The following is a 26,807-nucleotide window of genomic DNA, read 5'->3' as shown; positions in this document are numbered from 1 at the left end:
TGTATGGCAAATAGTAAGGAGTCTATGTATAGGTCCCATTGTGTTGGTTTGTCATGTGCTAACTTCCGCAGCATCATCTTGAGGGTTTAATTAAATCACTCAACAAGGCCATCCATTTGGGGGGTGGTACACGGAGGTGAATACTTGGTGGATGCCCAAGGTATAGCAAAGCTGCTGGGTGATAGTGGCGGTGAAGAACATGCCACAATCTGTCAGGATTTCCTTGGGTAGCCACACTTGTGTGAAAAAGTGGATGAGGGAGGGATCCATGTCCTATGCTGCACCGATGGTCCGGTGACTGTAACCAATAAATTTGTGACCAGTTTTATCGCAACAAAACTCATCCAGAGTCAAAGCCTCATGCCTTGCCCCTGCAGCTGTGGGAAGGAACAATGAAATTAGCCTGCCTATGTGATGCCAGTTATTTAGACATTGCAGCAGTGCCATGGGAAAAGTGCCAATGGAAAAGTGACTCCCATACCATTGCGGTAGTGTTTGAAGGGCACCTTACTTGTTCTGAAGTTCTTAACTGCTGGCCCCCTAGCACATCTTTAAACTGTAAATGTCATCAATTGCTATAGTAATACTATATCACGTTTTGTATTATCTATTCAGAGAAAAAAACCTTTGAGAATATTGTCCAAAAGTAGTTACCATGCTTTAGAGGCATGTGCCTTAATTCCTCACAGTTTCCTAGTCTTTCTCAGTTTTACTTCTTCAAGGCAACAGTTTACCTTTTCTGAGTAGCTTTATTATGGGCCCACCTTGATGAGATGTTGGATATTGTATTTGGTTGGAGCTCCCAAGCATTTTTCTTTGTAAATAGTGATTGTGTTGGATTTACAGTGAAATCCTAAGTGGAGTTATTCCAGTCTAAGCCAATTTATTTCAATGGGTTTAGACTGGAGTAACTCTGCTTAGGATTTCACTGTTGGTTCAGGACCACAGCATATGTGGAAGGAGGGCTAATGCATTCCTCCTGTCTTATTCTTCCAATTTCGAACTACTGAATGGAGTTGCTATTTGCCCCATTGGGGAACATAGACAGGCACCCAAATGTTGTCTGTGTTTCCCCCCCAACAAGGCAAGCGTATCTCCATGGTACAGTCATGAAAGGTCATAAAAATGGCACAGCATGAAAGGATTCTCCTGTTATTTTATGTCATAGTCCTGAGATGAATTTAGGCCTGGTGTGACCACTGTTTACAAAGAAAAGTTCTTGTGAACTCCAAATCACACAATTTGATCTGTCAACTCTAATCTGTACATTGGCCAGAAAGGAAGGGTAACTGAGACTGTTAGAGTCCGTCCATGTTAGAACAGGGCTTTTAAAGACTTTATTTTCTCTCACTACATGTCCTGAGATAATATTAAAGACAAGAAGCATTTCTCATAGCAAATTTATTGTGCAGTCTTAGCAGAACTATTACTCTTTGCTATCTGTCTATCGGGACTACAAAATTATAGCAGTGACTATAATTGTGTATAATTTTATATTCAGTTGTGAATATAAAATCAAGAAAGTCCTAAGATCTACCTTCATGGAAAACCCTTTCTAGAAGCCAGTTGTTGGGAAAAAGGGAAATGGATGTAGAAAAAAGGAAAATGGATGTAGAACAGTAGACCTGGGTATCTAGACAGGTTTTCTATTGCAGTCTACCTCTACAGTTTAACAGTTACATTGTGAGGATCACCATCCATGTAAGTGATTTCTCAAGGACTGCCAAACTTTGTCAAATTCATACAGAGCAATTCAGGGAAGAGAGACATATCAAGACTGGTTCCAGCAAAGATGTCTCAAAAAGGTTCTTATTAGTGTGAAAGGAACATAACTGATTTGTGGTTTGAAATTCCAGTGCTGGGAAATAGTAATAAGAGAAAGGTGCATAATATCCTTCTCTTAGCTGATAGACAAAACCACCAGTTTAGTAGCAGTAGATTCTTAACCTGCGCTAATTATTGCAATATATCTGTATAACAGGAGAGACCAGATAAGAAGGAAAATAATTCAAAAGAGAAGATGACAAATCCAGAAGAAGAACAAATAGAAGCAACTATAGAGGAGGAAACTGCTGACTTGAAAGCTGAATCTAACACAACAAGAATGGAAGAAGAAAGTGAAAACGTCACTAATACATGTCAACAGGCAAGACTTCCTGAAAACCTCTTGCTGGAATGTCTGAATGCCACCGAGCCATGCCCTGGTAGTACAGCTACAGCAAAGCCTACTATAGTTCCTACAACAATAGAGACATCTGACAGTAATATGCCCCAACGATGCCAACCACTCAGTAATCCATGGGCCTCATGTAATGAATCCACAGTGGAGGATAAAGTAAAGTTGGCTGAAGCTCTAACTGAATTTGCAATCAATTTCTATATGGCAGCAATCCAGTATGAGAAAAGTAACTCTAATCTGGTCTTCTCACCCTTCAGCATCTCCATGATGTTTTCCAACCTCTTACTAGGTAAGGCTACCCTCTTACATTAACACAACAATTACAAACTTAAAATTGCTAATTAAAAAAAAACCTATGTTGAAATACATTTGCGTAAAAAGATCATATATCACAGTGTATGAAGTGCTGCCTGCGTGTTTCACCTGTAACAAGTACAGAAAATGCGCTGCCACGGTGCTTAAAATAATGCTTCATGTGTACCTGTGGGGAGAAAATCTTTCACACTATAAACATTGCTGTATGCATACCATTTTCAACATAGAGATTTTCTCAAAGAGAACATTTAACTTATGAAACAGTCCTCATGCCCCTTGTACAGATTCCTCATTTACTCCCACAAACATTGCCATCACTCCAGAGGAGTTAGCCGTGTTAGTCTGTAGTAGCAAAATCAAAGAGTCCAGTAGCACCTTTAAGACTAACCAATTTTATTGTAGCATAAGCTTTCGAGAATCACAGTTCTCTTCGTCAGATGCATGGAGGGCATCTTCCTGCCCTCCATGCATCTGACAAAGAGAACTGTGATTCTCGAAAGCTTATGCTACAATAAAATTGGTTAGTCTTAAAGGTGCTACTGGACTCTTTTTGATATTGCCATCACTAACTCACCCCTTTCTTGTATTGCTGTTATGGGATCACAGTGGCTTGCTCACCATCCTCATTTATTTACTTAAAGCACCTTCCATGTGATAATTGCTTGTGCTGGGACTGGGGGACTCTGTATTTCTTGCCTGTTCATTTGCCCTAACAATTTGAAATTCATACTGTGGATGCATGTGATCTTGTTCCTTCCATTCCTTTTCATTTTAGTCTGTTTACCTCTACACTGAGCACATACCTGACTGATACAAAGGGAGCCCTCTGTGCCTGATTCTTATTGTGTGTGCAAGTATACATATTTTTAGTGGTTAGTTTACTTGGGTTTTTGTACACAGATTGAAGTCAGTTTCAATTTCTTTTCATTTTCATTAGAACCTAGACTTGCACAATAGTGATTGGCCAGACCTTTTATCACTCATGAGACCATATATCCCCTCCTTGAAGGTAGGCTTAGCTGTCTTTTGTGTTAATCACAAAGCCACCTACACTTCTCATAGCTAGGGTTGCCAGTTCTGAGTTGAGAAATTCCTAGAAATTTGGAGTGAAGCTTGGGGAGGGGGGATTGGGGGAGGGGCTTATAATGCCATAAATGCCATGCTCCCAAGCAGCCATTTTTTGGAGGAAATGATCTCTTGTCTGGAGATCAGTTGCAATTCCAAGAGATCTCCAAGCTCCATGGGGAGGTTGGCAACCCTAGCAGTTTTTTAAAAAAAGAATTACACTTTAACAAATAATAAAGCTCTGAATTAACACTTGAACAAATAAGCATTCAATGCTGCCATGATCTAAGGGAACAGAAATCGCTCATCATTCAAAAAACACTCGGTTGAAGGGAGGCCTTGGCCTGCTCAGTTACATTCTTTCTGTATTCATACTGTTTCAGGAGCCCGTGGACAAACCAAAGAAGATCTTGAGAAGCTGCTCTCCTACCCTGAAGAATTCACGTGTATTCATGATGCAATGGGTAAATTCCACAAATCAGAAGCCATGACAGCAGCATCTGCAATTTTTGTCCAACCTGGTGAGTAAATTACCAGTTTCAAAACACATCTCTTCTCAGGTAAAGTCATCTGTGCCTGATCTATGCATGAGGAATGAGATGGTAGAATTCTGTCCAAATGGACTGTACCACTTCAGATTTCAGGCGGAGGAGTCACTTTTTAAATGTTCCCCCATGTAAAAACTTGATATGCTGTACTAATTTTCCAGTTACAGAGAATTATTAATGTAGGAGAATTTTGAAAAATGTTCTCACCTGCAATTTGAAGTGATAACAGTCCATTCTGCCACCTCATTATTTGCTATATGTGTAGACCAGGGCTTACAAAGAGATGTGAGTTTCAAGACAAAAAATACACTTCAGACAATCTCCATCTCTGGATTACTGCTTAATTTCTGTAATCATATACTGAATAGCATAATATTAGATGACTGAAATTGCTCTGTAGAAAACAGTTTGAGAGAAGGAAATCAGAGGTTGGATGTTTTGATATTATAATTGGACCAAAAATCTGGTTTTGTAACATGGTTTGGAGTTCTCTGAGAAAGAAAGAAAATCTAATCCAGTCTACCCTTGTGAAAGATGCCAAAGTTGTAGTATGAGGGAAGGGCTGTGGGGCAGTATGTTTTTTTCATGGTGGATTAATAGGTGTTTTGTTCTTCTTTTATACATTATAATGTTCATAGATTTGCTTTCGGTAATTATCATGTGAACCGCACCTATATCTGGAATCTCTTCCTTGGTAGTGGATAGGGCTGCCAACCTCCAGGTAGGACCTGAGATCTCCAAGAATTACAAAGGACCTCCAGATTACAGAGATCGGTTCCGCAGGAGAAAATGGCTCCTTTGCAGTGTGGACTGTATGGCACTACACCCTGTGGAGGTCCCTCCCCAAAACTCACCCTTCCCAGCTCCACCCCCAAATCTGCAGGAGTCTCCCAATACACAGTGGGCAAACATAGTAGTGGAACAGGATCTTGAACCGATGGCTGGTGCTATAAATAGATTCTAAATGGGGAAAAATTCTTGGAGAACAAATTCCCATGTAACATAAGCATATATTTTCATAGGCTGCAAATATGTGCACCTATAGACACTCACACAGTCTCTTTAAAGACTGTGCACAATCCATGTGCACAAACATTAACCTTGAACTAGCAGTGGTTGTCAACCATCTATATATAGCTTTCAAAATTGTGATTGAATTGTAAAATGTCTCCTTTTCTTTGATTCACCTTTCATCTCACAAATGCTATACCTACATCATTAAATACTATCAGGAATAAGGAAGTAAAACAAGCAGCGTAATTTCTTTATGGTGCATTCACAAGAGTAAACTGGGGGGATCACAACCCCATCTGATACGCAGAAGTAAGATTATGAGGACACTTTTGGGTATAATACTGTCATATATTCTCAGATATCATATTTTTATAATAGGTGCTAGACATGTGTCATATGAATACTGTGAACATCCTTTGGGAATGTGTATACATAGTATGAAAGTTGCTTTTCACTGTAGTTTTGTAATAGATCAGACACCTTTAATCCTCTAAGCTGTATGTCCTGGTTACAGACTCAGGCAGGGGAAAGTTCCCAAATTGTCAGAGCAGGACAAATCACAGTTCCAAGGTTCAGGCACAGGTTAGACCACACTCAGAGCTTTGAGTCCAAAGGGGGTGTTCCAGAATCAAGTCCACAATAACAGGCCAAGGTCAGAGATGAGGGAATCAGTTCCAAACACAAGCAGCAAGGTCAGTAGTAAGCAGCGACGTTGTTTCTACACAGCCACTCCCTTCTCTGCTGCTTTTAAGCCTCATGCTGCTCAGCCACTTGTGCTGCATCATGCATCTGCCAGCTCTCTCACCCTTGCTCCTGCAAGCTCTCATCATTAGACATGGGAACAAACAGCATTACGAACGCAAAAAAGCCACAAACAGCCTGATCAGAGGTTGACGAACAAGCTGTTTGTGAGACCCCATTCTAGACAAACGAGTGGTCATCACAAGCCTCGTTCGTTGCGTTCATCCACTGTTCATGAAGCCAGACAGTCAGGTGCCTTCGATCAATTCCCTTGGCAATGGAGGCAGGGACTGCCTGAACTCTGGCCCTGTTTGCACTTACGGTTTAAACCGCCATTTATGAGCATTCGCCCCGATCGCAGTGGCTTCGGCATTGCACCTGTTCATTTCACACTGTCCACTGCAATTTCGATTTGGTGTCTGTGCTTCATTTCAAAACCTCGGTGCAATTTTGGGCTTTTGGGGCCTTCACGTCACACTTTTTTAAAAAAAATTGAGCATGCATAGTAACGTTGCAATGTTGGAACCCTTCCCCCCTTTTTGCTGATTGGGCTGTCCCCTGCCCACTGGAGAGGCAATTGGTGGCAGAGTTCTGGGGGAAAACATGCAGCACTCTCATTTTTTTAAATCAAGCCAGGAAAGGGTTAAAATGCTGCCGATTCATCTCCTCCCAGGAAGCAGAGGCTTGTTTCCAAAGGGCTGTGCAAAATGCTTGGGTTTCCCCCCCCCCTCTTTGGCAAAGTCTGAAACATGCCTGGGAGGGAGGGAAAAGCAGCCATTTAATCCTTTCCTGGTTTTTAAAGCCGGGAAGAAAGTGCAGGAACATTACAACGTTGCAACCCATTCTTGTCTTTAAAAAAAAAAAAGAATGTGTGTGCATACCCTAAGGGAGGAAGGAGAAAGCAGCTATTTAACACTTTCCTTGCTTTTAAAGCTAGCAGGGAATTAGCAGCAAGCTTAGGAATCATTCCTGGCTTTGAAAAAAAAATAAAAGAGCATGCATACCGGGAGGAGTTTTCCATAAATATTCCCATGATTCCATTGTTATTTCTTTATGACAATTAATTGCCCACTTCACCATCTGTACTTTGACCATCTCATCCTCTGTATACCACTTCAAAAGTATTTTATAAATCTTAGATATCTTCTTTTTGCTTTCTTGTAGTATAGTCTCTTCCAACTCTGAGTTTTCCCATTTAATTCCTTCTTTTGAACAATCCGAATTATAAAGGTCTCTGATCTGTCTATATTGGAACCATCCATAACAAGAAGATAACTCTTCCTCTGATTTAATTCTTATCATTTTCTGTTCAATATCTCTTTATATGGTAAACATTGTTCTTCATTGTAGATAGCTCTCGGATCAATCACTTCAAACGGTACCACCCAAGAGGGGATGCCTTCACCCAGATATTTTTTATATTTTTTCCAGATCGTGAAGAGGCTCCTTCTGATATAATGATGCAAAAACATAGAATCAGCTTTTATTTTATCCTGCCACAAGTAGGCATGCCATCCGAACAGCTTCTTATAACCTTCCAATGTTAACAGCTTACAATCTTTCAGTGACATCCACTCTTTTAACCAAATTAAACATATTGCTTCGTGGTATAGTCTAATATTTGGCAACTGCAGTCCACCTTTTTCTTTAGCGTCACACAAAACTTTCATTTTTACTCGTGGTTTCTTGCCTGCCCACACAAAGTCAGAGATCTTCCTCTGCCATTTTTCAAATTGTTTAGTGTCTCTAATAATTGGAATTGTTTGTAATAGAAACATGATCCGTGGTAACACATTCATTTTAACTGCCACTATTCTTCCCAGCCATGATAGATTTAGTTTATTCCATTTAATCATATCTCTATCAATCTGTTGCCATAGCTTTTCATAATTATTCTTAAATAAATCAATATTCTTCACAGTTAACTCAATTCCAAGATATTTTACTTTATGTGTTACTTCACAATCGGTAATTTCCATTAATTCTTGCTGCTTTTGTTTAGTCATATTCTTACATAGTATCTTTGATTTCTTCTTATTAATATAAAATCCAGCCAGATCTCCAAACTCTTTTATCTTATCAAGCAACTTTGGCATATTTTGTATTGGATCTTCCACTAGGACCATCACATCATCTGCAAAAGCTCTAACCTTGTAGGTAAATTCTTTAATCCTTATGCCTTTTATAGCCTCGTCTTCTCTTATTTGAATCAATACCAATTCCAAAATCAAGATGAACAACAATGGAAATAATGGGCACCCCTGTCTTGTACCTTTTCTTATTTCCAATTTTTTTGTTAGCTCATCATTTACTACAATTGCCACACATTGGTCTCTATATATTGCTTTTACTGCTTGAATAAAATCGTTTCCCATTTGCAACCTTTCCATTGTGGCAAACATAAAATTCCAGTTCAAATTGTCAAATGCTTTTTCTGCATCCACAAAGAAGAAACCAACTTCCCTTTCACAATGTTTGTCATAGTATTCTATAGCATTTACTACAGTTCTCAAATTGTCTCTGATTTGCCTGTTTGGAAGGAACCCTGCTTGCTCTTCTGCAATAATCTTAACTAACCAGTCCTTTAATCTCTCTGCCAAAATTTTTGCAAAAATTTTGTAATCATTATTTAACAACGAAATAGGTCGATAATTCTTGACGTTACTCAAATCTTGATTTTCTTTTGGAATCAATGATATGTTGGCCTCATTCCAAGACTCTGGTATCTTTTGTCCTTTTAAAATTCCATTCATTACCTCTTTCAGAAAAGGCACCAGTTCGTTTTCCAATAATTTGTAGAATCTAGCCGTAATTCCATCTGGACCTGGTGCCTTTCCTAACTTAGTCGACCGGATAGCCTCTTTTATTTCCATTTCCGTTATTTCTGCATTTAATTTTTCCTTCCATTTTTCTGATAGTATTGGTAAGTTGATCTTATTCAGATATTGGTCAATAGTATCCAAATCCACTTTTTTCCTTTGATACAACTTTGCGTAATACTTAAAGAAGGCTCTACTTATGGCCAGTTGGTCTATTAACGTCTTACCGTCATCTTTAATCTTAGTTATTACTTTTTTCTCCCTTTTCTTTTTCAATTGCCACGCTAAATATTTCCCAGGTTTATTTGCACCTTCAAATGATTTTTGGTTCAATTTTTTCAATTCCCACTCTAATTCTTTATTGTTCATTACTCTCAACTGTTCTTGCAGAATTTTTATTTCTTGATACAACTTCTTCTTCCCAGGTCTTTTCTTTAATTGTAACTCCTTGGCCTTTATCTTTTCCATAATTTCTTGCCTTTTTTCTTCTTTTCTCCTTTTGTCTCTTGCGTTTAAATCCATTAAAGTTCTTCTGATTACTGCTTTGTAGGTATCCCATACTTTGTCAGTCGAAATGCCTTTATTTAGATTATATTGTATAAAGAATTTGGTCTCTCTTTGTGGTAGCATTATATTGTCTTCTAATTGCAGCAGGTCTTCATTTATCCTCCATCCTCGTCTTTTGGTGCCTTTCCCAAATTTCCACATTACTGGATTGTGATCTGAGCCTACCTTAGGCATTACTTCCGCCTCCTTAATCCATACCGCCAGATCTTTAGAGGCCCAGATCATATCAATTCTTGATAGTGTCGAGTGCCTCGCCGAGTAAAACGTATATTGTTTTATTTTAGGGTTACTTCTTCTCCAAACATCCTCCAAATTTTCCAAAAAAGGATTTTGGCAAAAGTCCTCTTTTTTTATGAGCGCCTTTCATTTTTTTTATCATCATCCAAATTTGTTACTCCATTAAAATCACCTGCCAGAATTATTTGAGCATATGTCAGTCCATCCAATTGGTTCTGTAAGTCTTTTTAAAAGTTCTCTTTAGCGCCATTCGGTGCATAAATCCCAATCAAAAGTATCTTCTTTGCGTTCCAAATTATTTCCACTGCTATATATCTAGCTTCTGGATCATTTAAAATCACTTTCGGTTGCAGCTCATCTTTAATATATAAAACAACTCCTCTTTTTTTCTGCTTTGACGCCACTGCAAATTCTTTCCCCAATTTAGCAAATTTTAAATATTTCACATCCTATTTCCTAATATGTGTCTCCTGCAAACAAATTATATTACAATGTTGTTTATATAGCCAGTGGAAAGTAGCTTTACGTTTCGAAGGTGAATTTAGTCCGTTTACGTTCCAAGATATAATTTTGCACTCCATTATCAAATTTTAGATCTTTTGGGTAAGTCTTTTTCATAGTCCTTTATGAACATTTCCATCTCCTGTCCAGATCTGAGTGTTCTTCTGGTCTCACGAAACTCAAAACTCAATCCTTCTGGTATTTCCCATCTATATCTGATGTTCAATTCTTTCAACATTTGTACTAGTTCTCTGTATTTCTTCCTCTCCAACAAAACCCCCCTAGGAAGTTCCTTCATTATTCTCACTCTTTTTCCACCAATTTCCAGAGGGTTTTGAAATTGCTTACTCACAATCTCTTCTCTTGTTCTTTTTGTTGTAAATTGGACTATTATATCTCTTGGTGGGTTTTTTTGTGCTGCATATTTTGAGTTGATTCTGTATGTCACATCCAGAAAGGCTGCCACTTCCTCCGGTTCCTTATTCAAAAATTCTGCTAGTACTTCTGAAATCTGCTCTTGGGTTGATTTCCCTTCCACTTCCAGGACTCTGTGAAATCGAAGCTGTTTTTCCATATGCTTACATTCCACCACAGCCATTCTCTCTTTCAAACCCTTGGTTTCTATCCTGTGTGATGCAGCCAACTTGTCAGTTTCATCTTCCACTGTTTTAACTTTCTGCTGTGTCGATTGTAATTCTTTCTTGACCTCATCAATATTTTTAACCAACTCCACCATCTCTGATTTAAAAGTCTCTTTGAGCTCCTTAATGTCTTTCACAATCTCTTGCATCATATCTTTGATCTCCTTATTCCCCTCTGCGACTTTTTTATCGAGACTGTACAGCGCCATTTGCCATTATTCTTCGACATCGTGGGGCTTGCCTTACCTCGCTCCCACAAGTCTGCTCTTTTCCTTAACTCCGTGGTGTGGCTGATTTACTTTCCTCACCTTAAGCATCAAATTTTAACAAAGTCTTTTAAAAATTTGCGATCTTAGCATCCAAAATGTCGGGCATCTTTTCTCTATGGTTTTTTCTTGAAGTTTATGCCCTTTCCCTTATCCAAAATGTCCTACTTCCGCCCAATTTGAGGTCAAGCTCTTTCCCTTCTTCAAAATGGCGCACGTCCTCTTCCGGTTCCTCAGAGGCTGCTTCCAGCCAGTCTTTCTATTGCACTGACGCACTTCCGGTTTCTCTTCTCAAAATAGCGTTTCTCGCGATGTTTCAACTTTCTCACACTTTGCTATCTCTTACAAGCCGCAGGTATGTAAACAATAATCTATTTTCTGTGTTAGCTCCTCTCTAAAAAAATCTTTTTTCTCAATTAATTTGCCAGAATATTCACAGTAAGTTATTAAGTCTTTTGCCATTTTTGTCTTCTAATTTGATTCAGTTTCTTTTACCATTTTTCTTCTCACATAAAGAGATAGCAATCTTTACCTTATTAAATCTTCTTTATGGGTTGTAATTGCTGTTTCAGTAGTTACGATAATCCAGTATTCCCAGTTTGGTGCTGAAGCTTGGGTACGGAGGTCTTAAGCCAAAAACTTGACTCCAGAGCTACTGCAGAGATCTTTGCCACCTGTCTACGAGCGGGGTCTCAAGGCTGGGTGGGTTATCGTTGCGTAGATCCCCCCCCCCACAGCCGAGACCCTCACACTCTTGGGGTCTTGAGAGTACTTGTCTGTTCTCCGCCTGAGAACAGGGGGCTACAGGCAGTTGGCACCCCACTAGCCCTCACAAACAGCAGCACGGACAGCCCAGCTCCCTGAGCTGCTTCAGCCCTCCATGAACTCCAAGCCAGAAGTCCTGATTATTATTATTATTATCAGTGCCTGATCTGGTCAGGTATCTGGGAGTGCTGGGCTAGGGCTCTACAGGCCCCGGGGCCAATCTCAGTGGGCACCTGGGCTGAGGTCTCACAGTGTTCTCTCCTTTTCTTTCCCCCTTTATTCTTGTTTGCTGGCACAATGAGGCTTCGGGCGGGGCCAAGGGTGGTTGTGGGGGGAAGTGCAAAGATTGTCCCAATTGCCCTGCAGGAAGCAGTACTGGGCAGGGCTGTAGGGCAGCAGAGACTCTCGCTCCCCAAAATTCACCTTTGGAGGCTGTGGAGGAGGCCGAAGAGCTCTTGCTGCTGGGGGAAGAGGAACTCTTTACACTGTTTGAGGAGGAGGAGGGTGAAGGATCCGTGGAGGAATGGTTGGGGTTCGATGAAACATCCATCCCATCCCCATCCCAAACTCCCGGTGCTGTCCCTGCCTGCAGTCCACCCCTCACTCCATCTTCCGTTACCAGCTCTGCAGCGCGGCCAGTAACCCTTCGGCCTCCTTCCCCTGGAACAGTTAGCAGGCCATGGTTTCAAACTCTTTGTATGGAGGTACTTTCGGGCCCTTCCAAATGACCCCCGTGTGGTGTGGTGCCGTGTCTGTGATGGCCTAGTGCACAGGGGCCATGACCCGAAGCACCTGTCATCAACAGTCCTGACTAGGCACCTGAAGACACGCCACTCAAGCCTATGGTCTCCATCCTTGGCCAGTGAAACATACAGCGGGGGGGAGACAGAGGGCTACCAGCTCCTCTGAGCCGGGATCAGTGGGAGGATCACTGGAATCCACCCCAAGCAAGAAGTCTTGCCCCAAGGGTGCTGCTGGTGGGAGCAGAACGGTCAGGCAGGCCGTTCTTGGGGAGGTTGTTCCATCGGGGTTGAGGATAGTGCCGTTGAAAAGGGTGAGGTCAAGGGCTCAGGAGGTGGGCATTCGTGTTGTGTCAGAGATGATTGCCCTGCTAGGATTCCCCCTATCCATCGTGGAGGGTGTGGACTTCCAAAGGACGCTTCAGCACTTTGCCCCATGGTTCTCCATGCCGTCACAGCGCACTGTTGGGCGTCGAGTCCTGCCTGCCCTCTATCAGTCTGTGTGAGTCATGGTGCTCAGGGAGCTGTCGGCCACCAAAGGCCATACAGTACACTTCACAGCTGACCTCTGGAACAGCTGCCATCATGGGTACCTTGCCATTACCAGCCACTGGTGACAACCAGAGGACCTCCACCACCCCAGGCCAAGAACTGGCACCCTGAAAAAGGTGCCATGCTTGACACCAGGCTACAGGGTAGTTCTTCTCCAGGCTCGGGGAATGGACAAGGTCCATACTGGGAATAACATTGCCACTACTGCAAAGGTGGTTCTGAGGGAGTGTACGGCGGGGGTGAGTTTGTCCGTGGCTTCATGGTGATGGATGCGGGAAGCAATATGTTGGCAGCCCTGAAAGAGGCATCCCTCCCGGGCCTGGTGTGCATGGCACATAAGCTGCACCTGGTGATGAGGGACATGCTCGGGCTGGGGAGCAAGCCAAGGGACAGCTGGGATGAGGGAACCTTGTGGACGTGCAATCTGCTGGACAGCTGCTGCCACATCGCTTCCAACTTCTCCCACAGCATTAACTCTTCCTGCAAACTGTTCCAGGGGGAGGGGGAGGACCCTGAGCACCAACTCTTTCAGGACCTGCCCACGCACTGGAACTCCACCTACTATACGATGTGTCATCTGGTGGAGCAGAAGTACCCATGGTAGGACATCCTGTCATTTATGGACGTTCTGAGGAGGGGAGAGGAGCTGAGCCTCAGCTCTGTGAAATGGAGAGTCCTTGCCCAGATGTCCCGGATGCTGAAACCCTTTAAGGAGGCCACCAAGCTCTTGTGCGTGTATGAGGCCAGCCAGGGTCAGGTCATCCCCCTGATCCACAGGCTCGACCAGTTCCTGGCCAAGGAGCTTGAGCATGAGAAAGAGCTGCTCCCCAGGGTCAGGGACTTTGTGAGGAGGATGCAGACATGCGTGGCTGAGCGCTTGCATCCTCTGCGCCACGAGGTCCATACCAAATGGCCTCCCTCTGTGACCCCCGGATCAAGGGCAGCATTGCCATGTGGGTGGGTCAGATGCAGTGCTGGAAAAAGGAGCTCCGCAGAGCAGTGCTCAGTTTCCAGAAAGAGAAGGCAGGCCTGAGGGAACCGGGCAGGGGTGAGGGGCAGTCAGTGGGGGAGGAGGTGGTGGGAAGAGAGCCACACCAGGAGAGACCCACCCAAACGGCCCCACTTGATCTCTGGATCTTGATGGTGGGCTGTGTGGTTGGCCGCAGCACAGTGGGCACGTCTCTCGCAGTAGAGGACTCAGTGGGGGCTATGGTGCGAGAGTACCTTGCGGAGCCCACCGAGCCACCCCATTCCAACCCGTTGGAGTATTGGCTGAGTAAATCTGCCGTATGACCAGACCTGTCCATCGTGGCAACCAACATCCTGTCCTGCCCTCCCACCAGCGTGCAGAGCGAGTGGGTGTTCTCCCACTTGGGAGACCTCCTCTGTCCCCGCTGTGCACGTCTGCACCTGGACCTGGTGGACATGTTGACCTTCATCAAGGCCAACCTTAACCTACTTGGGCATCCCTCTGTAGACCTGGACCTACCTGGGCTCTGAGCCATCCCAAGTCTACTGTGGTTCTAGGCCAAGCTCCTCTGCAGTGGACTCTAGCCCCCCTCAGTTCTCGGGGCTGCTTCCACAGCTGGTAACCCTTTGTCCTGCTCTCCCAGACAAGTTCCTGTTCCCTCTTTCAACCTCTCCCTCTCTGGATGGCACCAATACGCCCCTTCCCCACAAACTTGTCCTGCCCATCATGTCCTCTCCCTGACAAGTTCCTGGTCCCTCTTTCAACCTCGCTCCCTCTGGATGGAACCACTACAACCCTTCCCAACAACCTCTCCTGTCCTGCCAATCCCATTCTTTCCGCGAAGGCAGGAAGGTGGGCGATGTCAGCTGCCACTGCCTTTGGACACGAGGGACTACCACAGCACTGCCCCCACCTTTGGGCCTTCCCAGTCCCACTCTGCAATGCGGCTGGTAACAACCCTTTGTCCTCCTCTCCCTGACAAGGTCCTGGACGTTCCCTCTTTCAACCTCCCCCTCTCTGAATGGAACCAATACGACCCTTCCCAATGACCTCTCCTGTCTTGCCCATCCCGTCCTTTCTGTGAAGGCAGGAAGGTAGGTGCTGTCAGCTGCCGCCGCTTTTGGACATGAGGAACAGCTCAGCTGCTGTTGCGCATCTGGTTGTACGGTACCGCATGGTGCCCCCTATCCACGGTGCCTTCTATCCCCTCTGAGCAGGGGGGAATGGGTCCCGCACTGCAACTCACACCCTATCCGTGAAGGCAGGAAGGTGGGTCATGTCATCTGCTGCCAATGCCCCGTGACTCAGTGGGTTTCTCGGCTCATGTTTCACCAATGAAGGGGTCTTCCCAGTCCTCCTCTGCAATGTGGCCGGTAACCCTTTGTCCCCCTCTCCCTGACAAGTTCCCTGACAGTCCCTCTTTCAACCTCTCCCTCTCTGGAACCGCTCAGATGCCTCCCAACCTCTCCTGTCCTGTCCATCCCATCCTTTCTGCGAAGGAAAGAAGGTGGGTCATGTTGTCTGCCGCTGCTGCCCCGCAACTCAGTGGGTTTCTTCACTCATGTCTCGCCAATGCAGGGGTCTTCCCGGTCCTGCCCCTTGATGCAGCCGGTTACCCTTTGTCCCCCTCTCCCTGATAAAGTCCTGGTCCCTCTTTCAACCTCTCCCTCTCTGGATGGTGCCCAAACGACCCTTCCCCACGACTTGTCCTGCCTGTCGCATCCTCTCCATGACAAGTTCCTGGACGGTCCCTCTTTTATCCTTGCCCTCTGTTGATGGAACCAATACGACCCTTCCCAAAGGCCTCTCCTGTCCAGCCCATCCCACCCTTTCCGTGAAGGCAGGAAGGTGGGTGCTGTCTGCTGCTGCTGCTTTTTGGCACGAGGGGCAGCTCAAAAGCTGTCGCTGATACGGTTGTACTGCATGGTGCTCCACATTCCAAGGCACCTGCTGTCCCCTCTGAGCAGGGGGGAATGGGTCCCTCCCACCCTTTCTGTGAAGGCAGGAAGGGCAGGAAGGTGGGTGCTGTCTGCTGCTGCTGCTTTTGGGCACGAAGGGCAGCTCAGGAGCTGTTGTACATATGGTTGCACAGCACAGTGCCCCCTATCCATGGGCACCTGCTGTCCTCTCTGAGCAGGGGGAAATGGGTCCCGGCCGCAACACCCGTCCTTCCTGCGAAGGCAGGAAGGTGGGTGATGCTGGCGGCAGCCTGCCTGTACTGCCTGCACAGGTAAGCTGTCTCTGAGTGGTGTGGATTCTGTGGAACTGCCGTCTTCTGTAGGGTGTGCTGAATAGACTGCCATGTCTGTGATGGCAGGCTGGTCATCGCTTCCCCCATCCCGCCAGGCCTGGCAGCTGCCGACATAACCCACCATAATACCTTGGTGGAAAGTAGCCTCTCGGAGGCCTGGCTGGTGGGCACATGGGGCGGTGCTGCCAGCGAGTGGCCACACACCCTGCCCCCTAGAGGAGAGGTGGCTCGCCTCCACCTCCCCCAGCCTGCCAGGCCCAGTGGCTGCTGACATGACCTACACTAATGCCTTGGCGGAAAGTAGCCTCTGGGAGGCCTGGCGGGCAAGCACATGGGGGGTGCTGCTGGCGAGCGGATAAACCCACCACCCCCTAGAGGGGAGGCGGCCTGCCTTCAAGTCCACCGCTTGTACATGGGGCAAAAATCAACTGGTGGCTCCAATTGTATTGAGTGGGAGTTTCCTGGGGGCATCAGATTTGGGAATGTATAACTCCAAAATCCATATTGTAATCTTGACCAAACTTGAGTAATGGCTGGAGGAGAGCCTGCTGAACACTCCCTGTGAATATGGGCTCTGTTAGTCCAACGGGAGCCATTCTGGCCCCCCACGAACAACGAACTACGAACATGTTTGTTAACAGGACATGTTCGTCACTGTTTGTCTGTTCGTGTTCGTCGACGGCAACGAACAACGAACAGCGTGTTCGTTTTTTCCCCCTTTCGTGCCCATGTCTACTCATCATCACTGTTGATGCTGGGCCAGTGCTGAGCTGCTATCCTGGCACTGCGCCTTCTGGCATGGAGGGCTCTCCTTCTCCTCCTCTGATGGTGCTCCCGAGGCTCTGGTGATGAGGAGGGGGAGCTAACTGGTCCCTGGCTGTCTGTTGCTCACCCAGGGCTGGGAAGCTGAGGGGCCAATGTGCTGGGACCTGGCTATGGATCTATGTCTGATCCTTCAGACACTGCCTCTTCCTGCAGTGCCTCTGCCACTGGCTGTGGATCTGGGTCAGGTTCGTCAGCTGCCTCTTCCTCAGAAGAGTCCTCTGTTCCTTTCTGCTCTGCTGGGCTGGGCTGGTCCACGACACCGTATTTGTATTTTTATTAGCCACTTTGGGTCTTAATGGAAGAGAAAAGTGGGAACGAGATGCAACAAATAAATAAATATTTATCATCAAGGAAACAAATATAATATTTCATTAATGTTGTTATTGCCTCTGATATTAACTCTTGAGAGGGAGTAGATTCATAACCACAGCATCTTATTGTCACCAATACTATGGTTGTTAATTAGGAGGAGTTATTATAACTTCATGATTTATCTCTCTGAGAGGCAGGGAGATTAGTAATGGTGGTATCATGTTTATGAGATATTACTTCTTGATATTTCCTCTAGATATTCAATATATTTCACGTATAGTATTTCAATAATTGTTACAACAGCTCTTTGAGATAGGCTTGTATTATTATCACTACAATATAGACTGGGAGCTGAGAGAGAATGTGGTTGGAGTGATTTAAATAGTAAATGCTTGTCTGAACTAAGATTTCCAGATTCTCTATTCACTTTCAATTACAGAAGAAAATCTCAGTAACAAGGTAGCACTTTGGTGACTGATATGTATATGATGCTGTTCTGCCATGCACATTCTGCTAATCCTTTTGATCATAGAAAATGTTTCTGATCCTTTACAATAGTTATTGCTATATTTGCCTGGCTCATCATTTGTGTTAGGTGAAATCTGTCAGGATAACCTCTGGGAACCAGGCATATGACTTTCCATTGAAGAGTTATTTTAGATATTCTGTGCTTGATTTTCTGATACACAGCCCTCTCCTGGAACAATGATTTCTACCAGCTGTCACAAAAATTCTATCGCAGCATGCTACGGAATCTCACTAATGACCCTGCCAACGATGTAAATGAAATCAATAATTGGGTGGGAAGAAATACCGACCACAAAATCAAAAAGCTCTTGGATGACTTGGATTCAGAAGTCAAGATGGTGCTTGTCAATGGTGTCCATTTCCATTGTAAGTAGAAAGTCCTCAAGACCTCCCAGCCCTGCAGTTACAAAGCCTTCCAATAGCTCGAGATGTTGCCCTTAGCCTTGAAGCCCTCAATGGCAGAATATCCTTGGCAATGCCAGCGCAGAATCTTGATCCTGGACAGCTTCATGTCAGCATTTACCACCAGCTCCTCCTAAAACTATGCCTGCAGCCTGTCCCCATCCCTGCGTCCTGTGGCACCAAGAAGTCACAAGACTTGTTGTACAACCTGTTTTAGAAAGAGTTTCTCTTTCAGATCATTTTTCCAGCTCCTTGAAAGTTCAAAGCAGCTTAAAATACATTGTATATAACTGATCAGTAGAATTTCTCCTTTTAAAGTCTCTTTCCCCAAATATTCAACTTTATTATCCCCTACATTCCCCTTCCACATGTTTCATTCTCATACAATGTCATATTTATATTTATTTATACTCCACCTTTCTCCCCGGTGGGTTCATGTAATTCTCCTCTCCTCCATTTTATCCTCACAACCAGCCTGTGAGGTAGGTTAGGCTTGAGAGGGTGTGACTGGTCCAAGGTCACCCAGCAAGCTTCCATGACAGAGCAGGGATTTGAACCTAAGTCTCCCAGATTGTAGTCCAACACTCTACCACTATATCACACTGACTCTCAATCCAACCCAATCCTCCCAAAGGCTTGTCTTATAGCCTCTAATATGCTTTTTGCTTTCCCTGTGTACATTTGCCCCCTCTCAGCACGGCTCATCTGAATCCCCATGATCCTTCCCCACAAGATTTTAACCACGGCTTCCTCACTAGCAAGCCGGTGCCGTCAACCCCCATTCAATGTCTGAACTCCCCACTAAAGCCCCTCTCATAGCCTGTCCCGGATTCTTAAGTTCAATCAGTTGCCACCTTATTTGGGAGGGGTGGGGACTGCAGTGGGAAAACCATCATCGGTGGCAAGGTAGTACCGACCAGCTCTGCAGCCTTGATCAAATCCCCCTGCCTCTGTGGTTGCTTTAAAACATTTTTTTTTCTTAATGTATAGTTTGGCCCTTTGACTGTGAGTTCACCATATATTATTTCTTTCTCTTTGGTTTTCAAAAATGTGCAACATAGTTTAATCAGCCCTTCTAGGTTGTATGTATAAATAAGTAAATTCGCCTCTAATCCAAGTTCTTTATCATTTCAGCCAAGTGGAAGACCACCTTTAAGCGCAAAAACACAATAGAGGAAAATTTCTACCATCCAGGCCTCCCTCCTTTCAAAGTGTTCATGATGACCAGTAAGAAATATCCATTAGCCTCCTTCACTGACCACATCTTGCAGGCTAAGGTAATGCTCATGATCCAGTGCTGATGTATGCTGTTAGGTGCCCCCTACACTTCCCCAAGCACTACTACTGGGCATTGGAAATGTGCAGGTTTTAAAAAAATATTTCCTTTATCTACAGATGCTCAAGTAGAGCATAAATAAAGGTAGACAAACTCTCCTCCATGGCAGAAGATCCTCCAGATACAGAAACTTGTGTGGCCGTCAAAAGCTGCACTCAGTTGCAGCTAGCACCAGCTAGAAATTCTCAGCACTCTGCCCGTTATGTCTGCAGAAACTATGAAATGAAACTGCCTCATACACTCACCTGCCTTCTTCATATCCTTTTGGGAGCCTAATGGCATCTTAAAGACTAACAAGATGTGGCTTGATGTTTTACTCCTTCCCTCTTACATTCAGTTCCCACTTCTCTATATCACTTTAGATTGGAACTTCTTTTCCCTTTTAAGACTTCTCAGATCTCTTGAACCTGAGGTGGTCATTTACCTGCCTCTCCCAATACCAGCAAACTATGCAGCCACCAGGATCACTCTGGGTTCTCATTCATTTAAACTCCTTGGTCTGGTAACTAAGGGCTAAACTAGACATTGGTTCAACGCATGGCCATTGATGCCATTTTAGAGAATTTAGCCATTTAAAAATTGCTGCAAGGGCCTAGTCCTGATCAGACCCAGGGTGTGGTGACACCATACCATCTTGTTCCCCCAGCCTGTTCAAGTGCCAAAGCACTTGCTTCATGCTGAAAGTGAGGTTGCTGGGCTGGCTACCCTAATGTTAGGAACAGACATCAAAGGGCCAGAATAACAAGGGCACAAAAATATGAGATAATTATTAGGTAATATTAATGAACATTGTTAATTTGTAATTCATGGTAGATACAGTGATGATAAGGAAAATGGCTTCAAAGGGCCAGAATAACAGGGGCACACATATATTAGGTAATTATTAGGTAATTAGGTAATATTAATTAACATCGTTAATTCGTAATTCATGTTAGATACAATGATAACAATGAAAATGGCTTCTTCAATTCCTTTTACTATTCATATCCAAATGTAAATCCCAACAACACTCTTGCAGTATTTCTATTTCTGAAATTCTTAAGAAGAAGCCATAGAAGTTAAATCGGTTTTATACTAGTTTAAATTTCTAGTGTAGATGTGTTCTTATACGCTGAATATTAAGACAATCATATGCTTCAGGGTTTTCAGTAGTGTGCCTATGCATTTTCCAAAGCCAATAATACACTAGGAGATATATGACTGGATCTTCCCAGCCTAATTAAAAGGCTAATAGTTTTTTTACAGAGTCCCAATCTAGTTCAAAGCCACCATTTGAGGGGAGAAGGGAATTAGCCCTTCTACCTTCACATGGTTTTACCAGCTGAACTCCTTCCCCCCACCACACATATGTTGATATTAGCCTTAGAAAGGAGGTGGTGGTAGTAATGCAATTAGTGATGCCAAGCAGAGCTGGGAAGCAGAGGTAGAAGGATTAAAGCCCCTTCCCCCTTGCATCATGGGTCCAGTCTACACCAGGGCCAAGCTCAACAGCTATAAGCTGTTTAAAAAATGCTGAGAAGATCTTCTCATGGATTCCTGAGCATCAAGTCTGTCTGGGCCCTGCACTATGCCTCTCTTAGCAACCTCCTTGAATAGCACAGGCTTCTGCTACTGAAGTGGGACACGTCTTTAAGCCCCTACTATGTACCCCATGAAGAATTTTAGGGATTTATTAGGGACCCCACATGATCCCTTCAAATATCTTCCAAAGGGAGGAGCTATAAAGCAAAATGTTGCAAAAGCAGCTGTGGTTTGTAGTTCTGACCCAGGAAGAGGAGGAAGGAAATGTTCATTTAAAATAAGGTCCACGAAAGTATGGAAGAGACATAGTCAATGTGGTTTGTTTTGCTAGGTTGGGCGTCTGCAGCTGTCCCACAACATGAGTCTGGTTATTATGATTCCTCGATCCCTGTCTCAGAATCTCTCTGATGTGGAGAAGCGTCTCAGTGGGGATGTCTTCAAGTCAATGATGGCCAAGCTGGAGAGCATTCCTTTCAAACCCACCGTAGTGTCTGTTCCCAAGTTCAAAGTGGATTCCTCTCTGGATCTCATGTCCATAGTAGCAGAGATGGGTAAGAAAAGTGAAAATGGGGGTGGGAGGAGAAACTCGAAGAAAGGGTCATCAGCTTGCTCATGTTTAAATAAAGGACAGTGAGATGGGGAATGGTATACTGAGGCACAGAGATCATCAACATACCAGAAACTCCCTAAAAAGTAAAAAAAAAAAAGAATATCCCAAATACCTTGAGCATTTCCTTTTTCTCCTTTCTTCTGAGTTTATTTTATGGTATGTTGCTCCTTTGTCGCTTATAGACTATTTAATTAATTTCAGTAAAGCTACTGATTCTGTGAGTACACTACTGGCTCAGTGTGGCCTACTGGAGTAAACAGGGCCCAGATTAATATCAGGTGTCCATCACGTGGATCTCTTTCTCCATTTCCAGATGACGCCATGGAATCAGTCCTCCTGCATGGTGCACAAGAGGCTTCCTCAGAAAAATACAAATTAATTTGAGTGAAAGCTATAAGCCTTGGAGGATGGCACTTTTCATTCATTTCTATATGTACCTTACTGTCTCAGTTTGGCCCACCAGAGCAAATGGGATCGAAATTAACACCTGTTATGGCAGTTCTAGTTAAGTGAAAAAGCAGCAAGAGCTGTTGTAACATAGTGGTTAAGTGGTTTGGCTGTGAATCGGCACTCCACTGGTTTGAATCCCTCTACTGCCATGAGCTCAGTAGGTGGCCTTGGATAAGCCACCCCTCTCAGCCCCAGCTCCCCAGCTGTATTGTGGGAATAATAACACTAACTTGGTCGCTGCTCTGGGTGAGAGACTAATCTGTCTAGAAGAGCGGTATATAAGTGCAGTTATTGTTGTTTTTGTTATTAAAATGTATGATAAATCAAGAGAAGTTCTTAACTGTGGAATCGGGAGAATCCTGATACGTGAGGAAGAGGTCACTTTCCATTCCTGGTTCTGGACACTTTCTCCTAATAAGTAATCCATTTAATTGATATCTGCCAAATCTCTGAAACAACTGGACAAATCCTAGATCCTAAGTCCTTCACCACGGGTGCTTCCTAGTCCTCTTACATGAGATACTTTCAACTGAAATTACAAGTGATTTAGGGCAAATTGACATGTTACAAAGTCTTCATGCCCCCACATGTCTTCAGTGGGTCCTGTAGATCAAATGTGTACTGGGAGTTCTGTGGTACAAACTTAAATCCCTAGAATGTGGGGGCCCAATTTAGATTGGAACTGTGGCATGCAGGGAGATGGGGCTTTAGCTTGCCACCCTGCGCTGCTTTCCCAGCCTGAAACAGCCTGGGGAACTGCTGTTTGCCTCCTTGAGGAGAATTACTTATACTGATGGCTACGTATGAGTTTCCACAGTGGGGGAAATAACACTTCCCCAGAGCCACTTCAGATCAGGTAAACAGTGTGTGTGGGGTGGGGGTGGGTGGGATGTAAGCCCTCTCTACATGTGTGCCATGGCCCCAGTACATGCGTGGAAATGTCACTGAACCACACCCCATTCTCACACATCAAGCCAGAGGGAGTTCATGAGTGAAGTATTATGTTCTGCCACGTGCCTTCTGGCATGAGTTTCCCAAGGAAGAAATACAAGTGTCCTCTATTCATTCCATCCATTATTCTCTTCTAGCATACGGCATTTTCTTTGATGTCAACCTGTGTGGGATTTCTGAGAATGAAGAGCTGGCAGTGTCCAGTGCCCGGCACAGAGCTGTGATGGAAATCAGTGAAGAAGGAGTGGAGGCAGCTGCTGCCACTGCTGTTTCCCTGGCACGCACAGCCAATTTCTTTGACGTGCAGCAGCCCTTCATCTTTGTGGTAGTGAATGAGAAAAGGTTCCCCATCTTCATGGGGCGCATCCACAATCCACAGGCATGATAACTTCCTTCTTCTTGCTCCTATCATCTTCTGTCTTTAGGATGACACTTTTTCCATCTTGCAGTATTTACATGTAGGCTCATCTTATCTACATGTGATATATTTACATGTGATGCTTTGTTTGGGTGTGGTGCATGCACTTAGTTCTTCAAATCCATCTTTGTTTTTATCCAATTACTTTTTTAAAAATTCTTTCATTTCTACCTTTCATGAAGGGAGGGTTCCCCTCAATGGGTTTTCCTCCCACTTTAATTTTTCTCCAATTTATTTGCTCTTCCTTAACCCAGAAAAAATTCATCTGTGCTCATTTATGTGATAGACTGAAAAGGAGGTTTCATCTATGTCAGGGAATTTTTAGGCCCCATTTCATAGAATCTAGTTCTGGGCATACTTTCTAGCTACTGACATACAGAAATCTGTGGACAAGTGATAAAGCCTTGCTCTGAATGTCAAATTCCTTCTTCTGAGATATCCTGCTTGTTACATGTGTCTCCTCTGGTGGAGACTGGTCACTGGAGCAATGTGTAAACATTTTGTTGTTTTGGTTATTCTAATTAAATAAAGTGGGATTTGGCCTTGGATGAATTCCTTCCCAGGGAAAATGTCAGATACATGGATCCAGCTTTTCAATTGTTTGTATAATTCATTTATCATTCAAACTTGTCAGATGTCATGTTCTCTGGAAAAATGCGTCATTTTGACAGGGTTTCATCCTAACCTCTGATCTTTTATTCTGTAAACAAATAGCAATTATTCTGTAAACAATCAGTACTGAAGGGTATATAAGGCTCTCCAATGCTACTGGTCCTTACACGTCTCCCCCTAATGGAGGCAGTATCTGGGGTTATTCCATGTAAGAAATAAACCCATTTTCCTCTGTATTCACTGTGTTTGGTGTCTTGAAATATATATGGGTTAATGGTAGTAGGGGACTTACAAATTGAAAGCAGAGTATTATTTAAAATTCTCCCCTAACAATCTAGAAGGGTCTTTCTTTTCCCAGGTGTAATGTGCAACAAGGCCACCAACTGCTTGCATTTCCTTCCACTTAATACAGAATAAAGAGTGACTATGCTGACTTACTGGAGTGTTATTGCTATGTTTCAGGAAGAGGGTGCTGGAGAAGATTTGGGGTGAGAGGGTTTTATTAGGGCAATAATTAATGTCAGTGTATTAGTTGAATTAGAAATATAGGCCTCATTCTCACAAATGATGGATGAGGTGCCTGGGTTTACATGCTAGGTAGGTACTCAGGTGATTTAATGCCCCTCCATAGGCAACTAGCATGTCAGACAGATGGTTTCACTAGATCACTTCTCGCTGGAAAAAAATGTATGACAGGATTTGGGGGGTACATAGGTCAATGTGAAGGAATGGAGTTGCAAGGCCACCCCTCCTAATTTCTTCAGGCTGGTCCCTGAGAGGCCAGAAAAACCTGTGGCCATCCCAAGTCTCCATTCAGGTCCTGAGGCTACCAGTAACAAACTGTGTAGTAACTGCTGCACCCACAACTCTGAGAGTATCTCCTGTTAAACAGAGTTGCAGTGTAACACTCTATACCTGCATTGCACTTTAGGGATTTTACCTAGTTGCCCTGCCTCCTGCTTCACTCCTGCCAGTTTTTCTCCATTGTCTCTCACCACATGAGCAAGATGGAGTCCCTAGGTAAAGACTTAGTCTTGCATGATTTATGCCTCCCTGGCCATGCTGTAGAAGATGGAGCGTCTTCCTTGATACTTGAAAATTTATAATCTACTCTGGGGAGTCTGCCCCACCTTGGAGTTGTTTAGATCTTCCTGCCTCAAAGGGAAGTGAATACATTCTAACCATTTGACTGTCCCAGACCGGCAAGGTTTGAGATAGTAAACTATTGTCTTACTTCTGCCAGAGTCATTAGCATAACCAAAAGCTTGAGTGCTCTGTGCCTGGAGCCTGATGGCTCCTTCCCCAATCTCTTCCTTTCTGCCAGCTACAGGTTTGCAGCTGGGTTCCAGCTCATAAACAGTGTAGTCCCAGTGGTTGAAATATTGGGGTAAATTCTCAGGTTAGAGTAATTTCCCCACAGTATGTTTCATTATGTAAGCCCTCCACCTGCATTCTTGAAATAGTACAATCTGGACCCAGGCTCACCAGCCATTTGTTGATAGACCATAATGACAAAAGTAAGTTAAACTCCAGAAATAATGTTCATAGTCTCTTTTCTTTGACTTTCTGAGCTCCTTGGACAAAAAAAAAAATCTGAAACAATCTTTTAGGTTTACTCCCATTAAGGCAGACCACTGCATTTTAATAAAGCATCCCATATTACCCTCAGACATTTCTACTGGTATATTCTTCTACTCTTTCTTGCCAAGAAAAATACACACTGAAGTTCTCAGACCATGTAAAACACAGGATTTCTCCCATTATGGGCATGGATTTTGGGAAATCTTAGACAATAATTAACTGGAAAATTTGTGATTCAATGAGAAAACACAACATTCTGCAGCAGTCTAAATATGTCTGCTTCCTCATAAGAGTTTAGTAAGCATGTAAATGAAGCAAGTAGTTTGGTAAAATACTTTTATAATCTACTTTTGTTCAGCTGATGCTTTACAGTCTGCCAGTAGGATGAAAGACACGAACAGAGAATAGCACTTCCACCATTTTACTTCTACTGGCCTAATGGGAATCTGCTTCTGGGGAGCAAGCTGGCAGGTTGAGCTCTCTCTCTCTCTCTCTCTCTCTCTCTCTCTCTCTCTCTCTCTCTCTCTTTCTAATTAGCCAGCTAATCAAATAATTCTATCATGCTCATTTATTTTTCTCCAGAGTAGCACTCCTCAAACCTTTCCAATGGATACCATCCTTTTGAACCGGTTATGACCATGCCTAAACTGCTCACTACACTATTGCTTAATATCTAAGGAAGAGTGTATAATGCTAACCCAGCACAGACATGATCCAAAACAGGAGTGGTGGTGACCACTCAGTTTTCTGATGGAAATAATACATTTCTATGAACCACTCATTCCTTTCATAGATTGTCCCAAGAGCAAAAATGTAATAAATATTATTTTATTTGGGAGCGTCATGATGAAGTAGCCAAGTGTGATCACCTGGGGAATGGACTGAAGATCAGCCTAGAAACAGATGGACTGAAGAAAGAAAGAATGTACAGATTCGCCTTAGGAAAATTCTATACTTTTTAGAAATATACAGCAGCCAGAGATATAGAAAAAAGGTTTGGTTTTATTTAAAAGGGTATCCAGCTTCAGCATTACAAAGTTGAGTTGCTGAAGATTATAGGGAGTAGACAAAATATACAGGGACAACAGAC

The 26,807-nt window shown here is 43.8% G+C and overlaps 1 protein-coding gene across 2 annotated transcripts in view; it reads left to right on the top strand.

Moving 5' to 3' along the window:
* The window catches only part of SERPING1 (serpin family G member 1), a 40,630-nt gene extending 16,258 nt beyond the window's left edge, over window positions 1-24,372 (top strand). For both annotated transcript variants that reach the window (XM_054971117.1, XM_054971116.1), the window contains exons 4-9: window positions 1,982-2,468; window positions 3,943-4,080; window positions 17,999-18,202; window positions 19,373-19,515; window positions 21,427-21,646; window positions 23,244-24,372. In XM_054971117.1, the coding sequence (XP_054827092.1) occupies window positions 1,982-2,468; window positions 3,943-4,080; window positions 17,999-18,202; window positions 19,373-19,515; window positions 21,427-21,646; window positions 23,244-23,491 (1,440 nt within the window). In that variant the 3' untranslated portion in view covers window positions 23,492-24,372. The remainder of the gene's footprint in view (window positions 1-1,981; window positions 2,469-3,942; window positions 4,081-17,998; window positions 18,203-19,372; window positions 19,516-21,426; window positions 21,647-23,243) is intronic.
* The last annotated feature ends 2,435 nt before the right edge of the window (window positions 24,373-26,807 follow it).

Source organism: Eublepharis macularius, chromosome 2 (genome assembly GCF_028583425.1).
Source record: "Eublepharis macularius isolate TG4126 chromosome 2, MPM_Emac_v1.0, whole genome shotgun sequence".
NCBI lineage: Eukaryota > Metazoa > Chordata > Lepidosauria > Squamata > Eublepharidae > Eublepharis > Eublepharis macularius.
This window is presented reverse-complemented; position numbering and strand designations above follow the sequence as displayed.